We start from the raw sequence: 26316 nt of genomic DNA on the forward strand, positions 1-26316 counted from the left end.
AGCAACTTCTTTTTTTTTCCGCGTTGTTGAAATGTATCAAGCGTTCGCTTAATTTTATTCAATTCAGCTGCACCACTACGTGTTTTTTTTATATACAATGCAATGTCAAACCAATGAACTGTCTTTATTTATTTATTTTTTTCACTCTTTTCACTCTGATTGACGTTAGCGGCATCTAGGTATATAAAGAGTGCTCTTTTCCAGCGCTCCCACCGAACTCCTACTGATGTAGGATCACCTTCGCTGTCAAATGCCTCCAACGACAATTAAGAAGCCATACTGGACTTTCTTGGGGCAACCTGTACCCAATCAATTTAATGATTCTAACTAACACAAGTCAAAATATATTATATTGAAAATATTTCAACTTATGCTATCTCAAAGTACTCAGTCATTGTACTTGAGTGTTTTACTGGGGTAGTTGTCTCAGACTCTCAGGCACTGGATGCCTTGGTATTTTTTTCTTTCATATGTGTAATTTATTTCGGTTTCAATTTAATGATATTTATTGACCGACGTCAATCTACTATTATGACAATTGAAGGCTCAGATAGCATTTATCATCTGATCTAAGCGTCATTTAAGCGCACGTTCAACCAGTATAACCGTAATTTACTTCGTGTTTAGGTTATTATCATTAAGCTCATATTTGCAACAATTCAATGTTCAGTTTTTTTTTTTTTTTTTTTTTTAATTGCTGTTTAACTATGTTTACAACAATTTAATGACCAGATAAATATATCTGTCTTAACCAAGGTAAGTATGTTTTTTTTTTCATTTATTTTACACGACAATTAAATGTCCGGATTCAGTAATCTGCTGGTTCCACATATATCTATATTTATCCTCGTAAGGCTAAAGTCATGTCAAATTAATGACCAGATACATTTTATCTGCTTTGAATGAGCCGTGCACACTGTACAGGTCAGATCATTGTTATTCTGTTACCAGTAGGTTTTTTTTTCCATGACAATTTAATGTCCAGATTCGTTAATCTGCTGTATTAACTAGCTTAATAACCAGAATTTCTGTTATCCAATTCACACACATGACAATTAAATGTCCAGATTCTGTAATCTGCTGTTTCCAAATTCGCAATTTAATGCCTTATTTTCAGCCACAAATGGCATAAAATTTCATAGTATTTAGATGCCAATTAAATGTTCGATACAATTGAATGTACAGAGTTGCATATCCGTTTAATGCCTCTTTTTTTTCTTTAAGTTAACGTAATCCAATAACAACGGGGTGTATATTTCTTTATTTATTATAAGTAGGTATATTTAGCACTTAATGTGAACCCATCTAGTTTTCTGGTTTTTAAGTAATTAAATACTCAGATAAAACTGCTCGAAATCGGCGTTAGGAATGTTTACGTAAGTCAATCCGCGACAAGAGTATTAGTCACGATTTTATGGCATGTTCAATCAATTCAAAAGATTCACGTTCAAGTGATAATCTATCTCTAAATAAGTGTTACTTTCCCGACATATGCATAGATCCTTTCATTTGCAGCTGTAGTTCAAATAACCACTTAATGAAGTCGTGACTTACGTTACTTTTACGTAAATTCACCCCTGTAAGGAAGTATACTTAGGTAAGTATTTATCTAGTTTGTTTTGGTTTTCACCTTACTCTCAAACATCGACTAATGCTACCATAGGACATTTAAGTGTGATGGTTGTACAACATTTTATCATTCAAGTAAATGCCTTATTTAGGTAAATAGCTTAACCATTCATAAATTTAGCAACATCACATAATTTTGTGTATTAAACCAACCAACAGGTAGATGGTAACTTCACTAATTAAAAATAAATATCATTTCTTTTGGTTGGACGGAAATTATTGTAATGATTCCGGGCTGTGATTTATGTAAATAATAAATCAATTTTATAAACCCACTATACATAAATTCAAATAACATTTTGGTACCTAAAAACATTTGGCAATCTAGGTAGGTAACCAAACCGTTTACTAGGTAGGTAGGAGCCACACACCGACACCTGTATAGGCATGACAATCTAGGAAGGCTGGCCGTATGTTGTCAATTGCCTCAAACATTTTATTAATTGCATCGTTCGGTTACCTGCTTAAGGTTTATATTCGCACGGTTGAAAGAAATAACATTTCATTTATTTTTATTTGGTTTTGACTTAATTCTTGAAAAACTGCCGTTATAATCATTTCGCTTTGTAGTATTTAATGAACACTTTCATTTAGCTTCATTACGTTCCGAAACTACTAAGAATGCCAGTAATTTAAAACGGCAGGTAACCAAACCTGTTTACAAAAAGATAACGGTGTATCATGGCGCATCGTTACTCGATTTTATAGGTTATGTTACTTATGTTTCTATCCCATCTTTTCCGAATACTAGATTCACGTGGTAAGTACTTGCTTTTATCCTCGTCGCCACTTGTAATGTCACTCTATTACACTATATACATCGGGTTGGCTCGCCAATACACACCGCACGTCCGTGCTCCATCGCACTCGGACACCGACTGCCATATGTACTCGAGACACCTATACACTACACAGGCCATTGGAATTTTAGCCAGAATCAGTGTATTGCAATTATTCAGGTTTCGGAATTTTCAGGATTGTCGAATATTAGTTTTGATTAAGGCAAAAGCTCCTCGTATTTCGCTTACAAATGATTTCTCTAATTTCGGAGTAAACTTACTGGCAGTGTTTACTTAGTGAAATACTTGTTTGAACTAACTATCATAGCTCAAACAAGCCGATACCTATCTATTTCAAATATTTCGGAGGAGTAGGTAACTCTTATTAAGTTCATATTTCATGCCTCTTACACCACACAGAATTCTTAATTATTTTTTAAATTACTTTCCAGGTTACTTTTCAGAAATTAAGAAAGATATTTGGTAATGATTCACAATGAATAAGTATACCAACTATACTTCGTTTCTTTTAAGATTAGAATTATCTGTCAAACGGGTAAACAAAGAAGCAGTGGTCGTAGACCTTCCTTCATCGATTTCGGCCGATACCACTGATTTCTTGGAACTTATGTACATAGTATTATAAGTTATAAGTTCCAAGAAAATTATTATGATCAAAGAACTATGGAATATGTAACACCTAAAATTTGTAACAAATACCCTCTTTTACTGGAGAAAAATAAATTAAAAATAGGCAGTCTCAAGACAAAACTTAAAGAAATAATGTTAAATAATCACCATAGCAGTCTTCGTTAGCCTCAGTAATTCTAATTAACAAGTTATACAACCTGTTTTTATTGATATCCGTTAACCTATTGTATTGTGTTTACTCTTACTTATACTATAGCATATTACTTATAGTGAAATATAATAGATACATATACAAGAGCGCACCGCCAACAAACTGTTATACAGTTTGGCGATAATTTGTAACTTTAGACTTTAAGGTTTTTCTTTTCTCAATAAATTAAAAAAAAAAAAAAAAAAAAAAAGAAATCAGTGGTATCAGCCGAAATCGAAGAAGGAAGGTCTACGACCACTGCTTCTTTGTTTACCCGTTTGACAGATAATTCTAATCTTAAAAGAAACGAAGTATAGTAATAAATAAATATCAGTGGCCCATTTCTCAAAACTGAAAGTTACAAGTTACAAGCCGAAGTCTCTTTCCAACTTGTCATATTAGACATTGACTGCCGCTTGTAAATTGTAACTTGTAGCTTCGAGAAATGGGCCCCAGGTATGTGGCATTGTGCGTTGAGAATTGGCATTGTCTGTCACAAAAACATACGCTTAAATACTTAATATGAATGGTCGCTCAATAACTCTACTTATTGGTAATAATTATTATTCTCCATAATTCGTAGAAAAGCTGACAAAAGGAGGGCAGCATATAATAAGCAATTAATTCATCCAAAGAATCCGGTGTCATCTGCTGTCACCCTGCTAAATAAGTAATAAATATACAGGGTGTATTTTGATAGCGGGTCAGTAAGGGCAGCTATGAGATCCCGTAGTCCTACGTGAAAATGGTCTAAAGGGACCATCCATCGATTTCAAATTGATGAAAAATGGCATTTACAGATTTTGGAAAAAACATACAGGGTGCGAGAAAAAGGGCATTTTTAACAAACTTTGATTTGTGACTTTTCTAGCCGGAATTTTCTTTGGTCCCATACAAGCTTTTTTTTGATCCTGGATAAGAATGGGATCGATTGGCTTTAAAAAAAAAGTTTGTCAAAAATGCCCTTTTTCTCGCACCCGATGTTTTTTCCAAAATCTGTAAATAAATGCCATTTTTCATCAATTTGAAATCAATGGATGGTTCCCTTAGACCATTTTCACGTAGGACTACGGGATCTCATAGCTGCCCTTATTGACCCGCTATCAAAATACACCCTGTATACTTATTTATTGAAACGTGTGCGTCGTTTCTATGAAAATATGACAAATTAAATTAAGTTAGGATCCAATATTCATAAAGTATTCCTAGCCAGGTTCTGAGATAGCTAATCCGCAACTTTATGCACGCGTAAATTTTGCGAGGAAGACCGAGGCCGAGGTGGCTAGTGCTTATAAATTGAGAGAACACTAAGGTGCGCTCCCCTCCGCTGTATACATCGGTTAAGTGAGGTCACGGCCCTCCACACTTTGTCAAAATAGGGGTTACCATGACGTACCGAAGCAAATTCAGATTAGGTTGAGTAAAAAGGTCAGATATATAGCAGTTATATGCTTCTGTCCCTTTCTCGAACTGAAATGCTTTAGTACTGCATGGTTGTTCCGCCATGCCGGCATCTGGCACCGATATACTGCAACCTTTATTAACAAAGTTATATGAGGGTTCATGTTTGTCGTAAAATTTAATACACCAAAACAGGCCCGTGCGAATTTATGCGGGTCCGATTGTGACTCTGCTTGCTAATGTCATTGGCTAGATACTTCTGATTTAAGAGTCACGTGCTCTTTTGGTACACTGTGCCTAATATTAAGGCTCCTAAATTAATGTTATGGTTAAATAAATAAATAAATAAAATAATAAATAAATATTGGGGACACCTTACACAGATCAACTTAGCCCCAAACTAAGCAAAGCTTGTACTATGGGTGCTAAGCGACGGTATACATACTTAAATAGATAAATACATCTAAATATATAAAAGAAGAAGCTGACTGACTGACATATCAACGCACAGCCGAAACCGCTGGTCCTAGAGATTTCAAATTTGGCACGTAGGTTCCTTATATAGTGTAGAGGAGCACTAAGAAAGGATTTTCCAAAATTCACCTCCTAAGGGGGTCAAATGGGGGTTCAAAGTTTGTATGGGGAAACAAGATTAGTTTGACTATTTTATTCGAAACTTCACAGGAATATTCCTTAAGACATATGACTTAATACGTGTTTCAGGTTTTTTGAAAATTTTACCCCTAAAAGGGTCAAAAGGGGTTAATAAAGTCAAAAAACCAATATGGGTATCGTTTTTATGGTTTATCGGGTCGCTGATCACGATAAATACAATGTTTTTTAAATCTAACGAGGCGGAAGTGAAATACCTTCTCCCCTGTTGTGGTGCAATGGGGTTTAAATATCAAAAAAATATATATAGACTGACGGACATATCAACGCACAGCTGAAACCGCTGGTCCTAGAGATGTCAAATTTGGCACGTTGGTTCCTTATATAGTGTAAAGGAGCACTAAGAAAGGATTTTTCAAAATTCGCCTCCTAAGGGGGTCAAATGGGGGTTCAAAGTTTGTATGGGGAAACAATGTTAGTTTCACTGTTTTATGCGAAACTTCACAGGAAGATTCCTTAAGACATATAATTGAATACGTGTTTCAGGTTTTTTGAAAATTTAACCCCTAAAAGGGTGAAAAGGGGGTGATAAAGTAAAAAAATCAATATGGGTATCGTTTTTATGGTTTATCAGGTGTCTGATCACGATAAATACAACGTTTTTAAAATCTAACGAGGCAGAAGTGAAATATTATCCCCTGTTGTGGTGCAAAGGGGTTTAAATATCAAAAAAATATATTGACTGACGGACATATCAAAGCACAGCCGAAACCACTGGTCCTAGAGATTTTAAATTTGGCAAGTAGGTTCCTTATATAGTGTAGAGGAGCACTAAGAAAGGATTTTCCAAAATTCACCTCCTAAGGGGGTCACATGGGGGTTCAAAGTTTGTATGGGGAAACAAGATTAGTTTGACTATTTTATTCGAAACTTCACAAGAAGATTCCTTAAGACATATGACTTAATACGTGTTTCAGGTTTTTTGAAAATTTTACCCCTAAAAGGGTCAAAAGGGGTTAATAAAGTCAAAAAACCAATATGGGTATCGTTTTTATGGTTTATCGGGTCGCTGATCACGATAAATACAACGTTTTTTAAATCTAACGAGGCGGAAGTGAAATACCTTCTCCCCTGTTGTGGTGCACGGGGACGGGGACGGGGACGGGGACGGGGACGGGGACGGGGACGGGGACGGGGACGGGGACGGGGACGGGGACGGGGACGGGGACGGGGACGGGGACGGGGACGGGGACGGGGACGGGGACGGGGACGGGGACGGGGACGGGGACGGGGACGGGGACGGGGACGGGGACGGGGACGGGGACGGGGGGGACGGGGACGGGGACGGGGACGGGGACGGGGACGGGGACGGGGACGGGGACGGGGACGGGGACGGGGACGGGGACGGGGACGGGGATGGGGACGGGGACGGGGACGGGGACGGGGAATATATATGGTAAGCGTGTTCAGTGGATACATGTAGAAGTATAATGCCCCGCTGCACCTTAATCGAAATAATTGCGGACAAATGTACCTACATAGAAACCTACGGATCCAAATGAAAATCTTATTTTTTGTAAACGTTTGAATAAGAATACTTTTATTACGCGGGCGAAGCCGCGGGTAAAAGCTAGTACTTATATACATAGAAAACATCCATGACTAAGGAACAAATATCTGTGCTCATCACACAAATAAATGCCCTTACCGGGATTCGAACCCGGGACCGCGTATACCGCGTATATACATTTTAGGTATGGAATAGGAATGTTTGGTTGTCAGCATGGACCATATATGCCTATCGGAAACATATGGAGACCTGAACAATAATCACAACACGAGTAATGGTAATGGTACTGCCATATCGCATTCGAGATGTTATGTTTAGCATAAAGAGGATTTGAATACACAATATACACATAGAAGTGATGTTTACGCGATACACGTAAGATTTATGGAACGACAAGACAGAATACGCCAAATACGCATACACCATAAAGTATTGCAGTGAACGTTGTGAATAAATGAAATTAAAGTTAAATTATACTTTTCAACCCCCGACACAAAAACGACGGGGTGTTATATAAGTTTGACGTATGTGTCTGTCTGTCCGTTTATCGGTTTGTCTGTCTGTCTGTCTCTCTGTGTGTGTGTTTGTCTGAGGCATCGTAGCTCCCGAACGGATGAACCGATTTATATTTAGTTTTTTTTGTTTGAAAGCTGAGTTAGTCGGGAGTTTTCTTAGCCATGTTTCATGAAACTGTCGGGGGTTTTTTCAAAATTTTAATTTTGTGTTAGGTTATTAACAAAACTGACTGTAGCTGCTATCTCTGATCTCCATTTGTCAATAATTTTTCAATTTAAATTGTTATAATTCAAACGCAGGTCTAACCCGTTGTTACTTTACTTTATACTCGTTGTTACCAATGTTACCATACGATACTTTAAATTTACAAATAAGTAATAGTTAGTTTTAAAATACTAACAAATAAAATAAAATTGTAGGTAAATTCATAAATTTCATCATTGAGTTTTACTATAAAATGACTCTACAGTCAATCCATCAATCTGTTTAACAAAATTTGTAGGTTTTTTTTTGTAGGAATGTTGTATGAAAGTTACAAATTACAATGTGTAAAATCGTGAAGGTTTAAACCAGCATTTCAACAATAGAACTGGACACGGCGCGTATTAGTACGTCGGTTCCTCTGTCTGCCGCCCCGACCGTCATTCATCCCCAGTTAAGTATTTTTTTTAATAATGTTTTTATATTTTTTTGTAAGTGTCTTTAATTATATTCTATTTTTATAAACATATTGTAAAAATCCTAACCCGGAGATTAAACATGAATAAAGAAAACAATATTATGAAAATCTCAAAGAAAACACTTTTAAGAATCTCTTTTTGGACATGTGGCATCGTATGAGGTGGATGAAAGGCCATAAACGGTCCAGAGTCATTGCACCTGAAGAGAGAAAGATCGATCTATTGCGCTCTCTTACGCCAGACTTCGTTCGACCCGAGACACCGTCACTTACCTCTGTGAACCTACATCTAGAGGTGGAATTTTCGCTAGAAGAGTTAGAAAGATGTCTAAAAAATAGGAAGTCTGCACCAGGTTTAGATGGAATAACTTATGAGGTGTTACACAATCTGCCGTCTAATGCCGTACTATTCTTATTAAAAATATATAACTTAATTTTCACCTCAGGTGAGGTGCCCAGCCAGTGGCGAGACATTCAAGTAGTACCTATCCCCAAGCAAGGTCACGCCAATGATGAGAATATCTCAAAGCTAAGACCTGTTTCGCTCATATCTTGTGTGTGTAAGATATTTCATTCAATGTTAGCAAGGCGCCTGGAATGGTTTATAGAGAAAAACCAGATTTTATCTCGTAATACCGTGGGCTTTAGGAAGGGCCAATCTTGCATGGACTGCTTGGCTCGTTTGGTGTCTTACATACAAGTCGGATTTGCAAAAAACATCTGCACTATAGCTTGCTTTTTAGATATTGAAGGCGCATATAACAATGTGTTGGTTGCAGAAGTGGTCAAAATCCTAGATAGTCTAGGAGTCGGGGCCAAGATTTGTAAATATTTATGGGCCTTTTTGAGCGAGAGACATCTCATTTTACAAGACCCAGATACCGGCCTTTCTATGGTGCGGTGGACCGACAAGGGCTTGGCACAAGGTGATCCACTATCACCTCTTTTATTTAACATTGCTACTCATCAAATTTGTAGAGACATAGTCAACGTTTCAATATCTCAATATGCAGACGACTTTGTGTTATATGTCAGACAAAAAAATCTAAATGATGGTGTTTGTTTGATGCAAGACAGCTTGAACAACATGCTAAATGTTTTGGACAGTTTAGGTTTAGAAGTCTCAGCTAGCAAGTCAAAACTTTGCATTTTTAGCAAAGGTGATAAAAAGTTTTCAATAAGTCTATCAGTTCGAGGACATGATCTATGCTTTGATAAGACTCTTAAGTATTTAGGTATATGGTTGGACCGGAACCTGTTATGGGGAAAACACATTAATTATATAGTCGAAAAAACTCAACGATTCCTCAGTATTCTGAAAACTTTAGCAGGTGCGGCTTGGGGAATACACCTAAGCACCTACGGAGATTGTACATCGCCTTGATTAGGAGCAGGTTGGATTATGCCAGTGCCCTCTTCCATAATAGCGCCAAGAAACACACATATAAATTAGAAACAGTTCAAAATCAAGCTATGAGGATAGTCGGAGGTTTTATTAGGTCCACACCTATCCACGTCATGGAATGTGAACTTTGCATTGTACCGTTGAATCTCCGCAGATGGTTCCTTGCCAATAGATTTTGTCTGAAATCACTGTCATGGTCAAACAACGCCACTGTTGATGTAATTGAAGAGCTGGGAGTTTCGTGTCAACGGGGTTACTGGACCAAGACAAGAAAAAAACCATTGCTTGCTGAAGTGATTGGGGAGATTTCTGAGGAGCGTATCCACTCGTCAGTTATTCTGCCGATGTTTCAACTAGATGTTTGGGTGTCGAAAATTAAGTTAGACGAAGTGTTGTACAGCACTCTAGAATCTGTTGTTGATGCAAAGCGCACATATTTTACAAATGCTCTCTATATTGAAGTGACTCGGGAATTAAATGAAAAATACACTAATTATAATAGACTATTCACCGACGCATCGAAGTGCAATGATAAAATCGGCGCCGCCATTTTCGACCCATTGTGTGCCACAAAAATGCAATTCAAAATCTCGGCTGGAGTTTCTATAATGACCGCGGAACTTAGTGCGATTTATCAAGCCTTATTACATATCGAAAATCTAAATTATCCTAGAGTTGTTGTCCTCACAGACAGCAAAAGTTCCATCCAACATTTATCCCGGTGTGCCTCTGGCGACCATCAGGGTCTCCCGCTAGCTTACAAAATTTTGAAACAAATTATAATATTACAAAGTTCTAGAATATGTTTAAAAATACAGTGGATCCCGTCGCACATCGGGTTGAAGGGGAACGAGGAGGCTGACCGCTTGGCCGCGACGGCTGCTTCTGAGGGGACTAGGTTTGATATTGTCCCTGCCGCCTCAGAGGTAATCGCCCGGTACAGGGGAAAAATGTATGATTACTGGAAGGAATATTTTAATGTAAAGTCCCAAGTGAAGGGCATCTGGTACAGGACCATACAGCGTGAGCCTCCTCGAATCCCCTGGTGGGAAGTTGGCTCATTGAAGCGACTAGATATTGTTCGGGCACACAGACTTCGGTCCGGACACATTCCAATGAATAAGTTTGCACATCTGATGAGGAAATCCGATTCGCCCAACTGTGAAGTTTGTGGAACTGTTGAGGATGTGCATCACTTCCTTATGGAGTGTGTCCGGACTCGAGCGAAGAGAATGCAGATCTTTGAGCTCCACGGATACACGATGACCGACATAGGGGTGTTCCAAACAATTCTCGCGGAACCCCTGTCAAAGACTGCTGAATTTGTATATAGTTTCTTTTATAGATAAATATACAAATTCGGTTGTTTTTTTTTTTTACCTACTTTTGTTTTGACTTATTTTTTATAATGAGTTTGTATATTTATTGTTGATAATATGAAGTGGCCTAACGGAGCCGACATAGTCCCATGGACCAAGGCTCCTAAATATATCTAAAAAAAAAAACAGATTAAAAAAAAAAAAAAAAAGAATCTCTTTTTAGTTATCAATAGCTGGGAACAGCTAGAATATACGGCGGAAGGTTCACCCTCGCCCCAGAGAAGAACAATTCGCCTAAGTGATAATTCATCTTTCTAAGTGCTGTTTCCCCGATACTGAATAAAATATGCGAAACTACCTTTTACTCATATACATTTTGTGAATGTCCAGATAAAAAATCATACTGTTATTTTTTTGCTTATCAAATCTTTGCCTTTTTATATTGGTAAACAGTAAATAGGTACGTTAAAGGTTCTTAATAAGAGTAAACAAATGATAATTCGCTTCTGTTGGCACCACATAATTAGAAGAAAAATATGGACAGTTGTTATGTTTTTAACATAATTTTTATTTAATAAGTCAAAAAGAAAGATATAAAGTAAATGAATTGACCATGACGTCAATCCTCAGTATTTCATAGTAATTCCATATAGCAAATCGTTTTGACAGTTCTTAAAAAGAAGCTGATTTGACTAGTAGGAAATTAGCCTATTTAAATCGCTAGTAGTGGAGATATTATTGAACGAATTTCACGAAATCGAATGGCCGAGATTCAAAAATCAGCCCCCGGTATTACAGTAAAACTTGTATTGGTTTCAATATGGCCATCATGAGTTTTTAACAAGTTACTCCAAAGCGCCAACGTCACGACGATGACATTCATTGTATGAAGAAAGTGTATTACTAACGAGAGTAAGTTAAATCGCGACGGCTTGCCGGAGCGATTTAAAGACTCGAGTTAGTAATATTCATACTCCCCGAGTTACACACAATGTTTTTCATCACACTCGCAATGTAAAAAATATGTAAACAGATGTAAAAAAAGTTAAGTACGGTACGAGAAATTTCATTATTCCCTTGGGAGAACGATTTTTCTATAACTCACGCCCCGCCTGCGTGCAATAGCTTATTTAAAGTGCGGGTGTGATGAAAATAAATATTATAGGACATTTTTACAAAGATTGACTGAGGCCCACGGTGAGCTCAAGAAGGCTTGTGTTGTGGGTACTCAGACAACGATACATATAATATATAAATACTTAATACACAGAAAACATCCATGACTCAGGAATATCTATGCTCATCACACAAATAAATGCCCTTACCGGGATTCGAACCCGGGACCGCGGCGTAGCAGGCAGGGTCACTACCGACTGCGCCAGACCGGTCGTCATGGTATTTAGCCACACAGAGCACAATTCGGGTTTAACTAACATGATTTGTCATCGTACCTAAGTACTGAAATAGATTTCGACAGAAATCAAATGTTTATAAAAGTGTACGAGTTTGGGCCCTTGGCAACAAACTTATTAGCTCCAACAGGATAATGGATAAACGCCGTCGGCTAATAATAGCGCTCGGTCTATACACACCTCAATCATTCATTACCATTGAGGCTTTTGTTACTCCCCTACTTTCGAGACAGTGGATCCCAAAAGTTCCCAACGGATTGAAAATCCCCTGGCTTACGTGACTCGCGTATAACTATACTAATTTAAACATATCTACGTAGTCATAACGTATGAAATGGTGGACTCATTACGTTCGCGATGATGGAATATGTAAGCCCGAAAGAATTATTGCGTTATTTTTTTTAATGCGTTTATGAAACTAGGGAACAAATCAAATTATTTTATAGAATATTTTTTGATTTGTTCTTTTTCTAAGTAGTCACACTACTATATATAAATTATAAATTGAAATAGATATCATACCCACCTACACCTACGTCTGCAGTATAGCGTTATATGGAAGTGAGACGTGGACACTAACTCAGCGCGAGAGAGACAGACTGAAGGCTTTTGAAATGTGGACGTGGAGAAGAATGGAAGGTATAAGCTGGAAAGAGAGAAAAACAAATGAACAAGTATTGGAGCAAGTCGGAGAGAAGAGATCTCTGCTAACAATAATTGAAAATAGAAGGGGAAACATGTTGGGGCACCTGATACGGCACGATACTTACATAAAATCAATAATCGAAGGGCGAATAGAAAAGAGGAGAGGCAAGGGAAGACCGAGGCGTGCGTTTTTAGACCAACATAAAGAGAAGACCAACGTAGTGACGTATCAGGACCTCAAAAAAGCGGCAGAGAAAAGAACGGAATGGCGATTACTCCACAGACAAGAGCCTGGCTCTTAAATAATATGATGATGAGATATCATACACGAAAGAAAAAACGGCAAGGCCCACTGGTGGCCGAGCCGGGAATCGAACCCGGGTCTTCAGCTTACGCGGCTAACGTCTTTACCACTAGACCACACGCCCGCCTACATTCGTCTTTATTATATAATTATAACAATAGCCTGAAAATATCGCTTCAAATATTCTAAATCAATAAGAGTTAAATTATGTTTATTCTCACAGAGAGCGGTCAAATCAGCTGAAAAGTTTATATAAATGATTCCAGCAAATGTACACGGGAGGGATAATGAACTCGTTTGCCGTATGTTATTTAAATACTAGGACCCGCTAATGGAATCTGGCTTACCTATTTATATCCCTAAAACGGATTTTGCGATAGACGCACATATACATTTAAAAGTGTTTTACAAATATATTAATTGTTAACAGGTATTTGGCGAATAGGTTTACCTTTATGGGTAAATGTATTACGGATTTTTTTTAAGAAATGTAAAGTTTTGATATCTACATACATTCTGTTATAGGCTACTGACTCATATTGAATTTGGCACAATAGATGATTGTCTTCTGTACCGTTACCATGGGCTGCCCAAGTGAGAGCCGTATTACTTTACTCAGAAAGTAAGTGAGTTTACGTTTGTTTACAATATATTGTGCCTAACTTCACGCCAAAGAAGCTGCTTCTATCCCTTTCTAAGTTTATCAATAAACGGAGAAAGAACTATAGGCGAATGCTACGCCTCTGGTGTTTACGCGATGGAACTAAAATCATAAGTAAATGTAATTTACCTTTCAAAATCTGTCAATATAGGGTCTACTGCAAATTTCGAAACATACGCACTGAGGGATTCTTCCTCTTTCACTTTATACTGATAAGAGTAAAAGAGACGCATGTCCACATTTCGATAACTTCGGTATTCGGTAGTAGGCCTCAAACTATAGGCCAAGTCATTCTGACGTGACATTTCTGTCAAGTTGTACAAAAATCACACGGAATTTTCACGATTATATTTGCAGTTTTAAATAAAATTATGACTAACATATTGCATTAATTTATAATATTACGTGAAATTCAAGATTAGCTAAAATTGAATAAAAAGATAAACCAGTGAACAAATCAAATAAGGTAACGAGTTATTTTTGGCCATCATATTGTACTATTTACAATTGAGATTATTATATTGCTCAAAGCAGTTTTTGGTTTCAGAAAGATGACGGAAGCTATGATTGAAATCAATATTTCCGAACAAACCCGTATGGTATTCAGTCAACATGGAAGATGGTTCAATTGATATTAATACTGTGGCACTGTGGCAGTTACGCTACTCAAAACCTTAGGGCAGCAGAGGGGAGCAGTACCAATTTATAGGTGTTTTTGTTCCGCGATGCACTTAATGGTATTATTGGCCATGATCATCACAGGTATATGTATAGAAGTGCTCCAATAAAGGAAAAAACCTCAACTCCAAAAATAATCCTGTTACTAAAATAAAGTATTTCATTAATTGACTTTGTTTATTTGTGATGTTCTCGATTAGTAAAGAAATAGAAATATTTTTTACAGAGAAAGGGTACATAGCATCTTATATAGAATTAGCTTTTGCCCGCGGTTTCGCTCGCGTACTAAAATAATTCTTATTCAAACATATACAAATAATAAAATTTTCATTTGGATCCGTAGGTTTCTATGCAGACGTTTGTCTGCGTTTTTTTCGATTACTCATATTACTATTGTTTTTAAAAAAGAAATGCTTGCAGTGGTTGTACAAATGTTACACAGCGACCACAGCGTAGGTAGTAGTTGGTAGTAGCACAGTATAAAGCAGTAATAACTCTTCTAACAAACTTCACTCCGCGCGGTGTGTCGAAAACTACTCTCCATATGCACCGAATACATGCGAAACTGGTAAGTATTGGGCTGGACAGTCGGGGCCGCGTTCGCGCGCTGTGTTGACGTGTTGAGTTCGGGAGAAAATGACGTCAGCACCGAAGACATATTTTCGTTACTGTAGTGCTTATGGGTGTATGGAGAAAAGTTCTCAAAATGCGGAAATGTCAGAATGTTCTTTAGAATTCCTAGACACCCAGAAAAGTAAGTGGTTGTTATATTTTTGCAGTGTTAGGTACATTATTGCTTACGTAAATGGCGTAAAAGTGAGATTTAAAGCTAGAATGACACATTAAAATCAATAAGGATTTATCTGTAACGACATTTAGGTAGATGCTGCGATCTATCTAGCTCGAAAGTTTGGTACCTACTTAAATATTGTGCAAACATCTATTCAAACATTTTATGTAAATACGATTTCGTCAGTATTTAAGAAACAAACACGTACTTGAATCTTTATTAGATAAAAAAGTAGAAAGAGCGTTGGTACTAGCATAGCGCCATACACAGTTACTACGAGTAGGACAGTAGCACAGGTACAACCCTGCGTGACCTTGCGCGGTAGTAACGACCGCGTCGCCGCTGCCGGAGATTAACTACTGATTTATCCTTATACTGTGGTAGTAGGTACGAGTAGGTATGTATTCTATATACACTGAGGAAACTACATATCGTATACAACAGAACTCACATAGCTCCGTATCTCGGCACTATTGTCGGTGGGTAAAAAGTACTTTCTCGCATTATCGCTTACAATTACCGATTGCCGACCGATTACCCCTATCCCTATCCCTAACCCTACCCCTATCCCTATTCCTATTAGCGTTTGCTCCCGGGAAATACCGGTACCGAAAGTACCGGGAATTCCCGGGATTTTCAGCCAAGCAAAGAACCGGGAAATGAACTTGAAGGCTGTTATAAACCCTATAATTTATGAATTTATTATGCACACTATTGGCGCTTTGTAAATAATTTGTAATTGTTCAAAAATACTTCTTTTCATTCATAAAACATTGTATTGTGTAGTTACTAAATAGTCATAAGTTTAGCATTTCAATATGTGCAATATTACTTTTATGATTTACAAAGTAATTGTTATTCCTGTAATTGTTTCTTCTGCTGTATGTTGTATTAAATATTGTATGTTTGCGCTGATGGCCAAGTTGCCAATGCTCCCAATAAATTAAAAAACCGGCCAAGAGCGTGTCGGGCCACGCTCAGTGTAGGGTTCCGTAGTTTTCCGTATTTTTCTCAAAAACTACTGAACCTATCAAGATCAAAATAATTTTCCTAGAAAGTATTTATAAAGTTCTACTTTTGTGATTTTTTTCATATTTTTTGAACATATGGTTCAAAAGTTAGAGGGGGGGGGACGCACTTTTTTTTCCTTTAGGAGCGATTATTTCCGAAAATATTAATATTATCAAAAAACGATCTTAGCAAACCCTTATTCATTTTTAAATACCTATCCAACAATATATCACACGTTGGGGTTGGAATGAAAAAAAATAACAGCCCCCACTTTACATGTAGGGGGGGTACCCTAATAAAACATTTTTTTCCATTTTTTATTTTTGCACTTTATTGGCGTGATTGATATACATATTGGTACCAAATTTCAGCTTTCTAGTGCTAACGGTTACTGAGATTATCCGCGGACGGACGGACGGACGGACGGACGGACGGACGGACGGACGGACAGACAGACATGGCGAAACTATAAGGGTTCCTAGTTGACTACGGAACCCTAAAAAAAATAGCTTTGTCAATTTGACACAAGGACTTAGCTGAAATGTCAATCGTTGACGCTAAACCATGGACTTTAAATCTATGCGCTAAACGCCGATCGAAATTCAGTCTAGCTCTGTCATGTCAATACTAAAAGTGATAGAGATAAGTAGCTAAGCTACGATAACGATGTTATCATAATCGTTTGTGCATTTGGCTACGTGCCCTGCCAAAAAATTAGATACAATTTTTACTTGTTTCAAAATGCTTTTTCTACTCACTTTTGTATCAAATTATAATCTTCATATACACCCCATAATGGCCTAATCGCCTTCAAAAGTTCTATACCTTACCTTAGACTTTGTCGTTACCTATGTCGATGTCGTTGTAATTGATGTTTGATATGTACGTAAACGCTGAATTTTAGGTTTTTAGTTTTCGTTTCACGTCAATTTATTAAATACTTAGCCTGTTACTCAAGAATATTACAAAATAAACAAAGTCACAGAATGAAATACTTTATTTCAGTAATAGGATAATTTTTTTGAAGTTTTTCCTTTGGTTCACTTCTAATATATACCCACGAGTTATGGTGACTATAAGTACAAGTATTGTGTATTGAGGAACTAACATGCCCATGAATTGGTACTGTCTGCTGCTGTAGGTAATCAGTTGATTCTTAACTGCCTCATTCATTATCAATTTGAACAATCTTCTACGTTGGGTTTGCTGAATACCAATCGGCTGGCATGGAAATATTGTTTTCAATAATATCTTCTTTTTCTGAAAGCAACCAATATAATCATCTCAACTGTAGCTAAACAGTACAAAATGATGAATAATAAACCTAATTCATTACCTTTGTAAAAGTATCAAGCACTGGTTTCATCACTGGTTTATCTTTTTATCGAACTACTGACTAACTGCTACATTTAAGCTGTTCTTTAATTTCACGTAATATTATACATTAATACATATTAGTCATAATTGCATTTAAAATTGCAAATATAATCGTGAAAATGTTGTGGGATTGTTATTATAATTTGACAGTAATGACACATCAGAGTGAATTGGTGGTTTACTTTTACGTTAGTGACTGTCATGATTACTCACGTAAAGTATTGAGTTTTCACTAGAGACTGTCAAATTGTTCTGGTTCTATTGACTTCATACAATCAGAAAGAGAGCGCCTTAGCTGTAAAGTTAGGAACGTATTAAAAACTCGGAGTAAACACGTTAATAACTTATGGTACCGATGAAAATTTTAGTACGTGAGCGTTTCCGCTTGGAGCGCTGTTCAGTTTTTCCATACATTTTCCGTAACTCTCACTGAAAACGTAACGTATTTTTTCACTTAAAAAAGTCATGGTAAGGCTACTGTAGTATTTGACATAAGAAAAACAATATTTATAGATTTTGAGTATTAAAAGTGTATGATGACTACGTATTTTCGATTAAAAATGTGTGTAATTTTTTATTTCATTTGGCCACTAAAAACGCTGTCAGCGATGAAGTGACGTCATCGAATTCGAACCTTACTGCATGTCAAAACAATTACTGACATATTGAACTTTATGCCTTCATACTTAAAAAGTCAGAAAATATTGTTTTCGAGTAGAATGACCTGATTGCACAGAAAATCTATACCTAAGTAGATTAACATGACTGTGCTGTTTTCGCCTGATTACGTAAAAGTATATTTAAAAATATTTTTTGCTGTATGTGGTAATATTTTATTTCGGTTAATTGGACAGTACTTAATCATATAGGACAGACTTTCAAAAAGGGTCAAGTAGCCTATTAACTTGATAATTATTTAGTTCTTATTACTTTACCGCGCTCGTACCTTACCTATAAATAAACATAAACGATAGGCGGTTACAAATCTATCTATCCATCTACATACAGGTAATACCTACTCGTACATATATGTACCAACAATGAGTGTGGATGGAGGAAGCGGGAGAGGAAAGCCGATGAAAAGGTGGATGGACTGCGTGAGATACGATATGAAACGAATGCAAGTGACTGATGAGATGACGTCCGATAGACATGTATGGAAGAAAGAGACATGCTGCGCCGACCCCAAGTAATTGGGATAAGGGCAAGCGAATGATGATGATGATAAGTACCCACAATGTAGAAGCTAAGCTAGTTCATCATACCGACCGGTCTGGCTCAGTCGGTAGTGACCCTGCACGCTGAGCCGCGGTTCTGGGTTCGAATCCCGGTCAAGGGCATTTATTTGTGTGATGAGCACAGATATTTGTTTCTGAGTCATGGATGTTTTCTATGTATTTATCTATTTAAGTATGTATATCGTCGCCTAGCACTCATAGTACAAGCTTTGCTTAGTTTGGGGCTAAGTTGTTCTGTGTAAGGTGTCCCCAATATTTATTATTATAAATAATAATAAATAAATAAATATTATAGGACATTCTTACACAGATTGACTGAGGCCCACGGTAAGCTCAAGAAGGCTTGTGTTGTGGGTACTCAGACAACGATATATAAATAATATATAAATACTTATATACGTAGAAAACATCCATGACTACTATTATTATTATTTTATGTTAGTACCTACGGACAGTATGCAACTTAAGTACCAATACCAACGTCGCCATGCGAGCTGTACCTATAGAAATGTGGATACTTATGTTAGGTTAGGTTAGTATACAGTCACCTGCAATAATTTGTTGCATACCTAACGAAGGCCGCAAAAGTATCTGAAACGATTTTATTTATAGAGCTATACGACATATTTTGCAACCTTCAGAGAAAAACACGACAGCTATGCAGGTTAAGTAATGGCTACCATTTTTTTTTTTTTTTTTTTTATGGGATAGGAGGCAAACGAGCAGACAGGTCGCCTGATGGTAAGCGATCACCGCCGCCCATGGACACCCGAAACACCAACATTTATGGCTGTATTAAAACAATTCCTCTGAGATGCCACAATGATACTATACTAAAATTACAGTGTCAAAAGAACCAGGGGCTCCACACGGTTTTCATTGATTTTTGACAAGGTTTGAATTGAAACTTCTAAGTATGAACCACAGATAGAATTATATGACAAACTGCCACCGGTTCTTCAATGTTTTCGACGACCGGTCTGGCTCAGTCGGTAGTGACTCTGCCTGCTAAGCCGCGGTCCTGGGTTCGAATCTCGGTAAGGGCATTTATTTGTGTGATGAGCATAGATATTTGTTCCTGAGTCATGGATGTTTTCTATGTATATGTATGTATTTATCTATTTAAGTATGTATATCGTCGCTTAGCACCCATAGTACAAGCTTTGCTTAGTTTGGGGCTAAGTTGATCTGTGTAAGGTGTCCACAATATTTATTTATTTATTTATTTTTATCTCTATTCGTAAGAGCCATATTTTGAAAAATGAAGTAGGTAGGTACTTATTTTTTATGATTATTTTTAACATGGTCTAAAAACACTTTTTGCGAAATTTGATTTTAGTATAGGGACATACATATTATACATGAAATCAACATGTTTGGATTTAACTTTCACTCTTCTAAAACTTCAAGAGAGATTTTAATTTTAAACTGATTCAAACAAAAACTATGACCAAAAAACCAGTTATTGCGCCTAAAATTGTTCAACTTTGATGCCAAATATCACAGAAGCAATGAGATTTGGAGTAACTATGAGATACTATTTTACTAAAATACGATGTTGTTAATATGTTAAGCTTTAGAAATTATCATAATATCAACGGATTCTAATCGGTCATCGCAGGTGCAAGGTGGCGCAGGTCATCCCCTTAATGACAGAAACGTCCCAGTAATTATGGCAGTACTGTAGCTCTGTGAGACTATACCAAAGTTGGTGTTGCTCACACGTGCCAATAATTAAAGCAAGTTCGGCCTGACCAGTCACATTAGAGGACATGTTAGACAACGTTCGTATTATATTTATATAAAGTGGTCGTCATCGAAACCGACGAACAGGACTAACCTAACTTGGATAGAATATGGATACCTAACTTCTATAATGCAATTTAGTCTTACAATCTAAAAAGAGACATTAGCATCGTCCGTTTAACCATCTCTAATTCAATTAAGGAGCGTTCGAAGCTCGTTTGCATGAGTTTGCATTTTTAAGCGAGATTGAGGCGCTTTTCAAGTGAATTTTGACAAGTTGACGTCGCGCCGTGCTAGCGGCACCCGGAGGGCAAACTGTAATGAAGAATAATTTGACTGGACTACTGCGACTCGAATGCTAGCTGCATTTTTAATAAATACTTTTTAGATTACTCTCGTAAAAATGCCAATTTGTGATTTTTTCAAGTTAGCATGTCGCTTACCATGTTGACGGAATTTTCTCGTATTTTTATTATTTATCTATTATTTTGAAAACAAACGGATTTTTAATATGTAAGATTTTTTTTATGCTTAAGCGACAATGTGGTACCTATTTTAAAACGGGTCATTTTTTGTAACGAGGCAGTGTCGGTGACAAATTATAAAGCATAATCAACGTTATTTGAATTTTATTAAAAATATGCTGAAAGAATTTGGGTAGGGACTACATTTCATAAATTTCGTTTAACGTAGCTTCATAAATTAATGCCTGTTATTAACATTAAGTCGGAAATCATACCAATGAAAGCAAGTTAAATATTTTTCAGTACAGATGGTGTTTTTTTTACGCACTAGTGCGAGAAGTGGTTCATTATATGCCAGGTCGAAACTTCGGAGGGTCATCTGTACTGAAAAACGTCGTACGATACGCGTGCAAAAAGGAAATTCGTAACTCGTGTCGATTTAAAACACTCCCTTCGGTCGTGTTTTAATTTATCGCCACTCGTTTCGAACTTCCTTTTTTACGCACTTGTATCGTAATGTACTATTGATTGTTTAGTACGGTTGTTTATTGTATAATAAAATACAAGTCACACACATAATTATCACAAATAGCTTGTATTTTATTATGTAATCCAGCCCATATTGAGATATTTTTAATAGACTACATTCGAAAGAATTATTTCATATTACCTACGAGTACCTACATATTATTTATTACCGTATTCAAACAATGCTTCTACATGAGCTGTAAATAATTTCACTGAAGTACTTTTTTTTTGTAATACTACGTCGGTGGCAAACAAGCATACAGTCTGCCTTATGGAAAGCGGTCACCGTAACTTATGAACGACTGCAACTCAAGGAGTGTCACATGCGCGTTGCCAACCCATTAGAAACTTGTACACAATGTACACTCCCTTTTGCTGTGTTAAGTACACAGCAAAAAAGAGCCAAAATATGATGCCAAAGTACAGATATACAGATATACAGACTTTATTGGTAAATATAAAATATACATATTACACGTCATAGCCTTAAAACTAGTTAAAACAATTACACTGAATTCGTCCATTTTAAATGAAATTTGAAATTGAATTTTGAGTGAAATTTCTTCATACAAAATGTGATTTTTGACACTGACATATCCCATGCCTCGTAACTGCTACGAGCATACCAGCTACGACGTAGCGTAAAACCACACCTCGGACACTGGCGATCAACTATATGAAAGGGACGCGTTCCTACGCACACAGTCTAAGCTCGTGTAGGTGAACGCTTACTATGCTTGTATGAGAGATATTACAGGTCGACTGGTCGTGTTTTTGACAGGTAACTGTGAGGTAACCGAGAGCGGGTGGGCGGCAGTTTCAGCGGGGAGCGGGAGTGGCCATACTGTACGATAGTACTGTTTATTACACTGCGGTAAAATAGTAAATAGTTGCTTACTGTCAGCTACAGGCTGGTATTTAATTTGAAAGATGTCATCAGACTATTCTCAAACGTGACAACAATCAAATACGTGAAAATCTTCAAGGTCCTTTAATTAAAAGTTGGTAAATCTATTGATGATTTACATATGTAAAATATACAATAAACACAAATAGAACGAAATGTATTAATAAAGTTCAATGATATTTTCTGAATTATTTGTAAAACATGGAATCAATTAAAACAATTTTACTACACGGAAGTCACTCCTCAATAAATGGAAATATTATATTGCAAATAAGTAATTTACGTTATTAAATATTCTCGATATTACAATTTGCTAGTATAGAACTGTAATTAAATGGAAAATCATTTTATTTTGTTTCCTCGTGTTTTATTTTTTCTAATTAATTATTTTAGATTTATTTTATATGTTTGTAAATGTAAGCAGTTGTTATTAAATATATTCTTCATTTTACTCATAACATGTTTTTAATTCTGTCGGATCCAATTAAATGATTTTCAGGGATTATTTTACATTATGCTGGAAATTTATATGCATAATAAGCACACATGACGTAGATATGTCAAACATATGTATAAAAAGCCACTAAGTTCAATATTTACATAAAAATATTGCATCAATCATTGTATAATAAAGGAATCCGTGACAGCCAAAACGCATTTAATTAAATTGTCAGTGTGACCACATATAATACTAGTATATATACCCAAACTTATACAAATGTTGGGCACTGTCCTAATATAACACGCTAAAATAAATATATGAGTGGCAAATGTAGCTTAGGAATGGATTTCGGGTTGAAAACTTTATGAAACCATGCATAAAGTTTGATGGAAAACCTAGTTTGTAGAAAGGAAATCACTAGATCTAAATGTCTGCGATAGCGATGCGATGTCCATCCCCAGCGAGGCTTGGAGGCAGTTTCGAATGCAAAATTCGATATTTGAATTTCAAAATACTCGACAACGTCCGGGCCGTTACGGTAAAAACTGCAGTGGGACTATTTTGATACTTAATGTTATTAGCTCGCGGTTTTATGCGTTAGACGCAGCGCAAACGTGCGATCACGAGATGTATGAAAACGGAAAAAGCGTTTACCGTAGTGTTACGTTATTTCCCCTGAATCTCGTGGAACGTATATAATTAACCTTACGTAAATCAAGTAAAACCTCCACGCTTTAATTTTTTTTTATCGATTAACTTTTTTTTGTATGAATGTTGGGAAAATTTTGCCAGACCGACATATATCTCATATTATTAATATTAAATTATCATAAAAGCATCAATTAGAACAGTTAATATTTATTTACTTAATAACTTCCATATGTGACAGTAAAAATAAGTACTGCTAATTGTAGGTTAGTCTAAAAAGGAGGCGTTTCATATTGAACATGCAAAGCAAATAATAAACTTCTATTCTGTACGATAACGAGTCATCGGACCTGAGCAGCAATCTGGCGTACTGCGATTTTCTCCATTGTCTAGCAGCCGTGTCGCAGAATACCTCTTATGATTCGTTCCGGCATTCAAATAAAATAAGAGCGCGGAAGTGACGCCGGAGCGTCTATTGGCTATACTTTTCATGAATACTGCAATCGGAACTTGGCTGACACACTTTTGAGCACTTATTCTACCGAAAGTACTTACTCGTTTTTAGAATACGTAAACATAGATAAAAATGCAAAATGCTCATGAATTTTAATATAGAAAAATATTCCTACTAGTTTATTAAAATTGTAATAAAACTAAAATCTTCCATATACAATACAGATTGGATTTGTCAGTGTCAAAGTGAATTTGGTTGAAGGAAAGACATATTTGAGAATTAAATATTCGATTCAGACTTGAATGGATACCTAAATCACGCATTTCGCAAAATCTACAAAGAAAAAGCGCTGTCGACATACATTATTCAATTGGTTAGGTATGTATAATTGTTTAAGGTTGATTATGTATAAAAATATTTATAATCTGAAAAAGAAATAACCTTATACCAGAATGGATTTACCTGAGTTTGAGGTTAAGCGACACATGTGTGGTTTGACAGATTAGCCAAAGGCAAAGATGTGGCCTACGATGGAGTGAGCTCGCCCAGAAGATGCCTGTGTGCGTAGCCGAATGCACAAACGCTCACGATAATGTCTCTTTCGTATCTATCTCTATCGCGCTTGCATATTGGAGCGACAGAGCCAGACTGCATTTCTGCGGCTACGAGGCCAGTTCACCCTAGATTTGAAAGTTGCCGGGTTATATTCATGAGCTCGGAAATATAGCCGCCGGCAAGGAATTCTACTCCTTGGCAGTGCGCATAAGAAAAGAATATATATTTTTTTCTTATACTGACATCAATCTTGTACTGAGATATTATTTAAAGCGACTTAGTAAACAATAAATAATTGCCTTGTCATTAAGTCGGTCATTGGTACAATATTTTATTGGGTAATGAAATTTCAACAAAAATATTTTACACTAAATTGTTAGCCTAAAACCTAACCTATATTTTTTCAAATCTTAGTGAAGAAACACAATCTCGATCAAATGTATACAAAGGTTTTAAAACCGTTCATACACCATTTAGCCCGGCTCCGGCGGAGCCTATCTCCTCGCGCCTCCGCCATAAAAGAAACTACTATGCGCAATTTCACAGTTGTAGGTTCCGAAGATAAAAATATAATGGAAGCGGCTCAGGAGGCTTTGGCGGGCTACGAATGTTTACTTTTATTTTAAGGTTTATAGTGTAAAGGCCTGGGAGACCTTTTCAATCTTAGATAAATTAGTTTTCTGTTTTGGTTACGAGACAGTTTAGTTAAGTAAGTAGATAGTTTTTGTCTGTGAATGGGTAGGTATCGAGTTTTTATTCCAGAAAATCGTGGCAGGCTATGAAAGCCGGTCGTCATGGGGACTGACCCGTTCTCCAGATGTAGACAACTGTAGACTCACCTATATCAGCCGCGACGGCCGCGTGCAGCAGGTCAGTGAGCAGCTCGGGCTCGTGGCAGGCTATAGTGAGCCGGTCGTCATGGAAACTGACCCGCCCTCCAGTTGTAGACAACTGTAGAGTGTAGACTCACCTATATCAGCCGCGCCGGCCGCGTGCAGTAGATCAGCGAGTAACTCAGGCTCGTGGCAGGCTATCGCGAGCCGGTCGTCGTGGAGACTGAGCCGCGCGCCCTCCAGCTCGCCGGGCGCCGCCTCTCGCAGCTGCAGCGCCACGGCGCCCTCGCCGCCGACCGCGGCGCTGTACATCAGCACCGCGCGCGGCGAGAACGTCGGCAGCGGCAGCCGTGTTGTTGCCACCTGAAGACAATACAAACAATATACGTAAATACAAATCTTCCTCCTACCCTTATCCCACGTTATGTGGGGTCGGTACAACATGTCTTCCTCTTCCATTCTCCGCTATCTTTCGTCATCTCAACACTCACATCTTTCTTTCTCATATCCTCTTTCACATAATCCATCCAAAATATAAATGATTTATTGAAATAGATATTGGTACTGTGGTTACTCGTAAATATTAACTTATTAGGAAAAAGGTACTTAAGGTCAATACGGATAAGTGTCTCATAAGTGAAGTATTTCGGTTGAAACAATGATTGAGTGTTTATTGAGAGTTCATATGTTTACTGTTAGTAATAGTGAGTAGCATGTAGCAAAAGTATGAAATCCAAAAAAAAAACACCTGTGAGAATGAGTAAAAAGGCCAAATGTAAAGGCCAGACATATTTCCCCTTATTAGTCTTATTAAGTTTTACGCACTTATCCGTATTGACCTTACCTATACACCCTGTTTTTATTGAATTCCG

General features: G+C 37.1%; 1 protein-coding gene across 1 annotated transcript in view; it reads right to left on the reverse strand.

The window, feature by feature from the left end:
- The window catches only part of LOC125232734 (mucin-12), a 321469-nt gene that overhangs the window by 125163 nt on the left and 169990 nt on the right, over positions 1–26316 (reverse strand). Inside the window, exon 4 of the mRNA XM_048138493.1 lies at positions 25582–25807. Coding sequence (XP_047994450.1) covers positions 25582–25807 — 226 coding nt within the window. The remainder of the gene's footprint in view (positions 1–25581; positions 25808–26316) is intronic.

Source organism: Leguminivora glycinivorella, chromosome 13, assembly GCF_023078275.1.
Source record: "Leguminivora glycinivorella isolate SPB_JAAS2020 chromosome 13, LegGlyc_1.1, whole genome shotgun sequence".
Taxonomy (NCBI): Eukaryota; Metazoa; Arthropoda; class Insecta; order Lepidoptera; family Tortricidae; genus Leguminivora; species Leguminivora glycinivorella.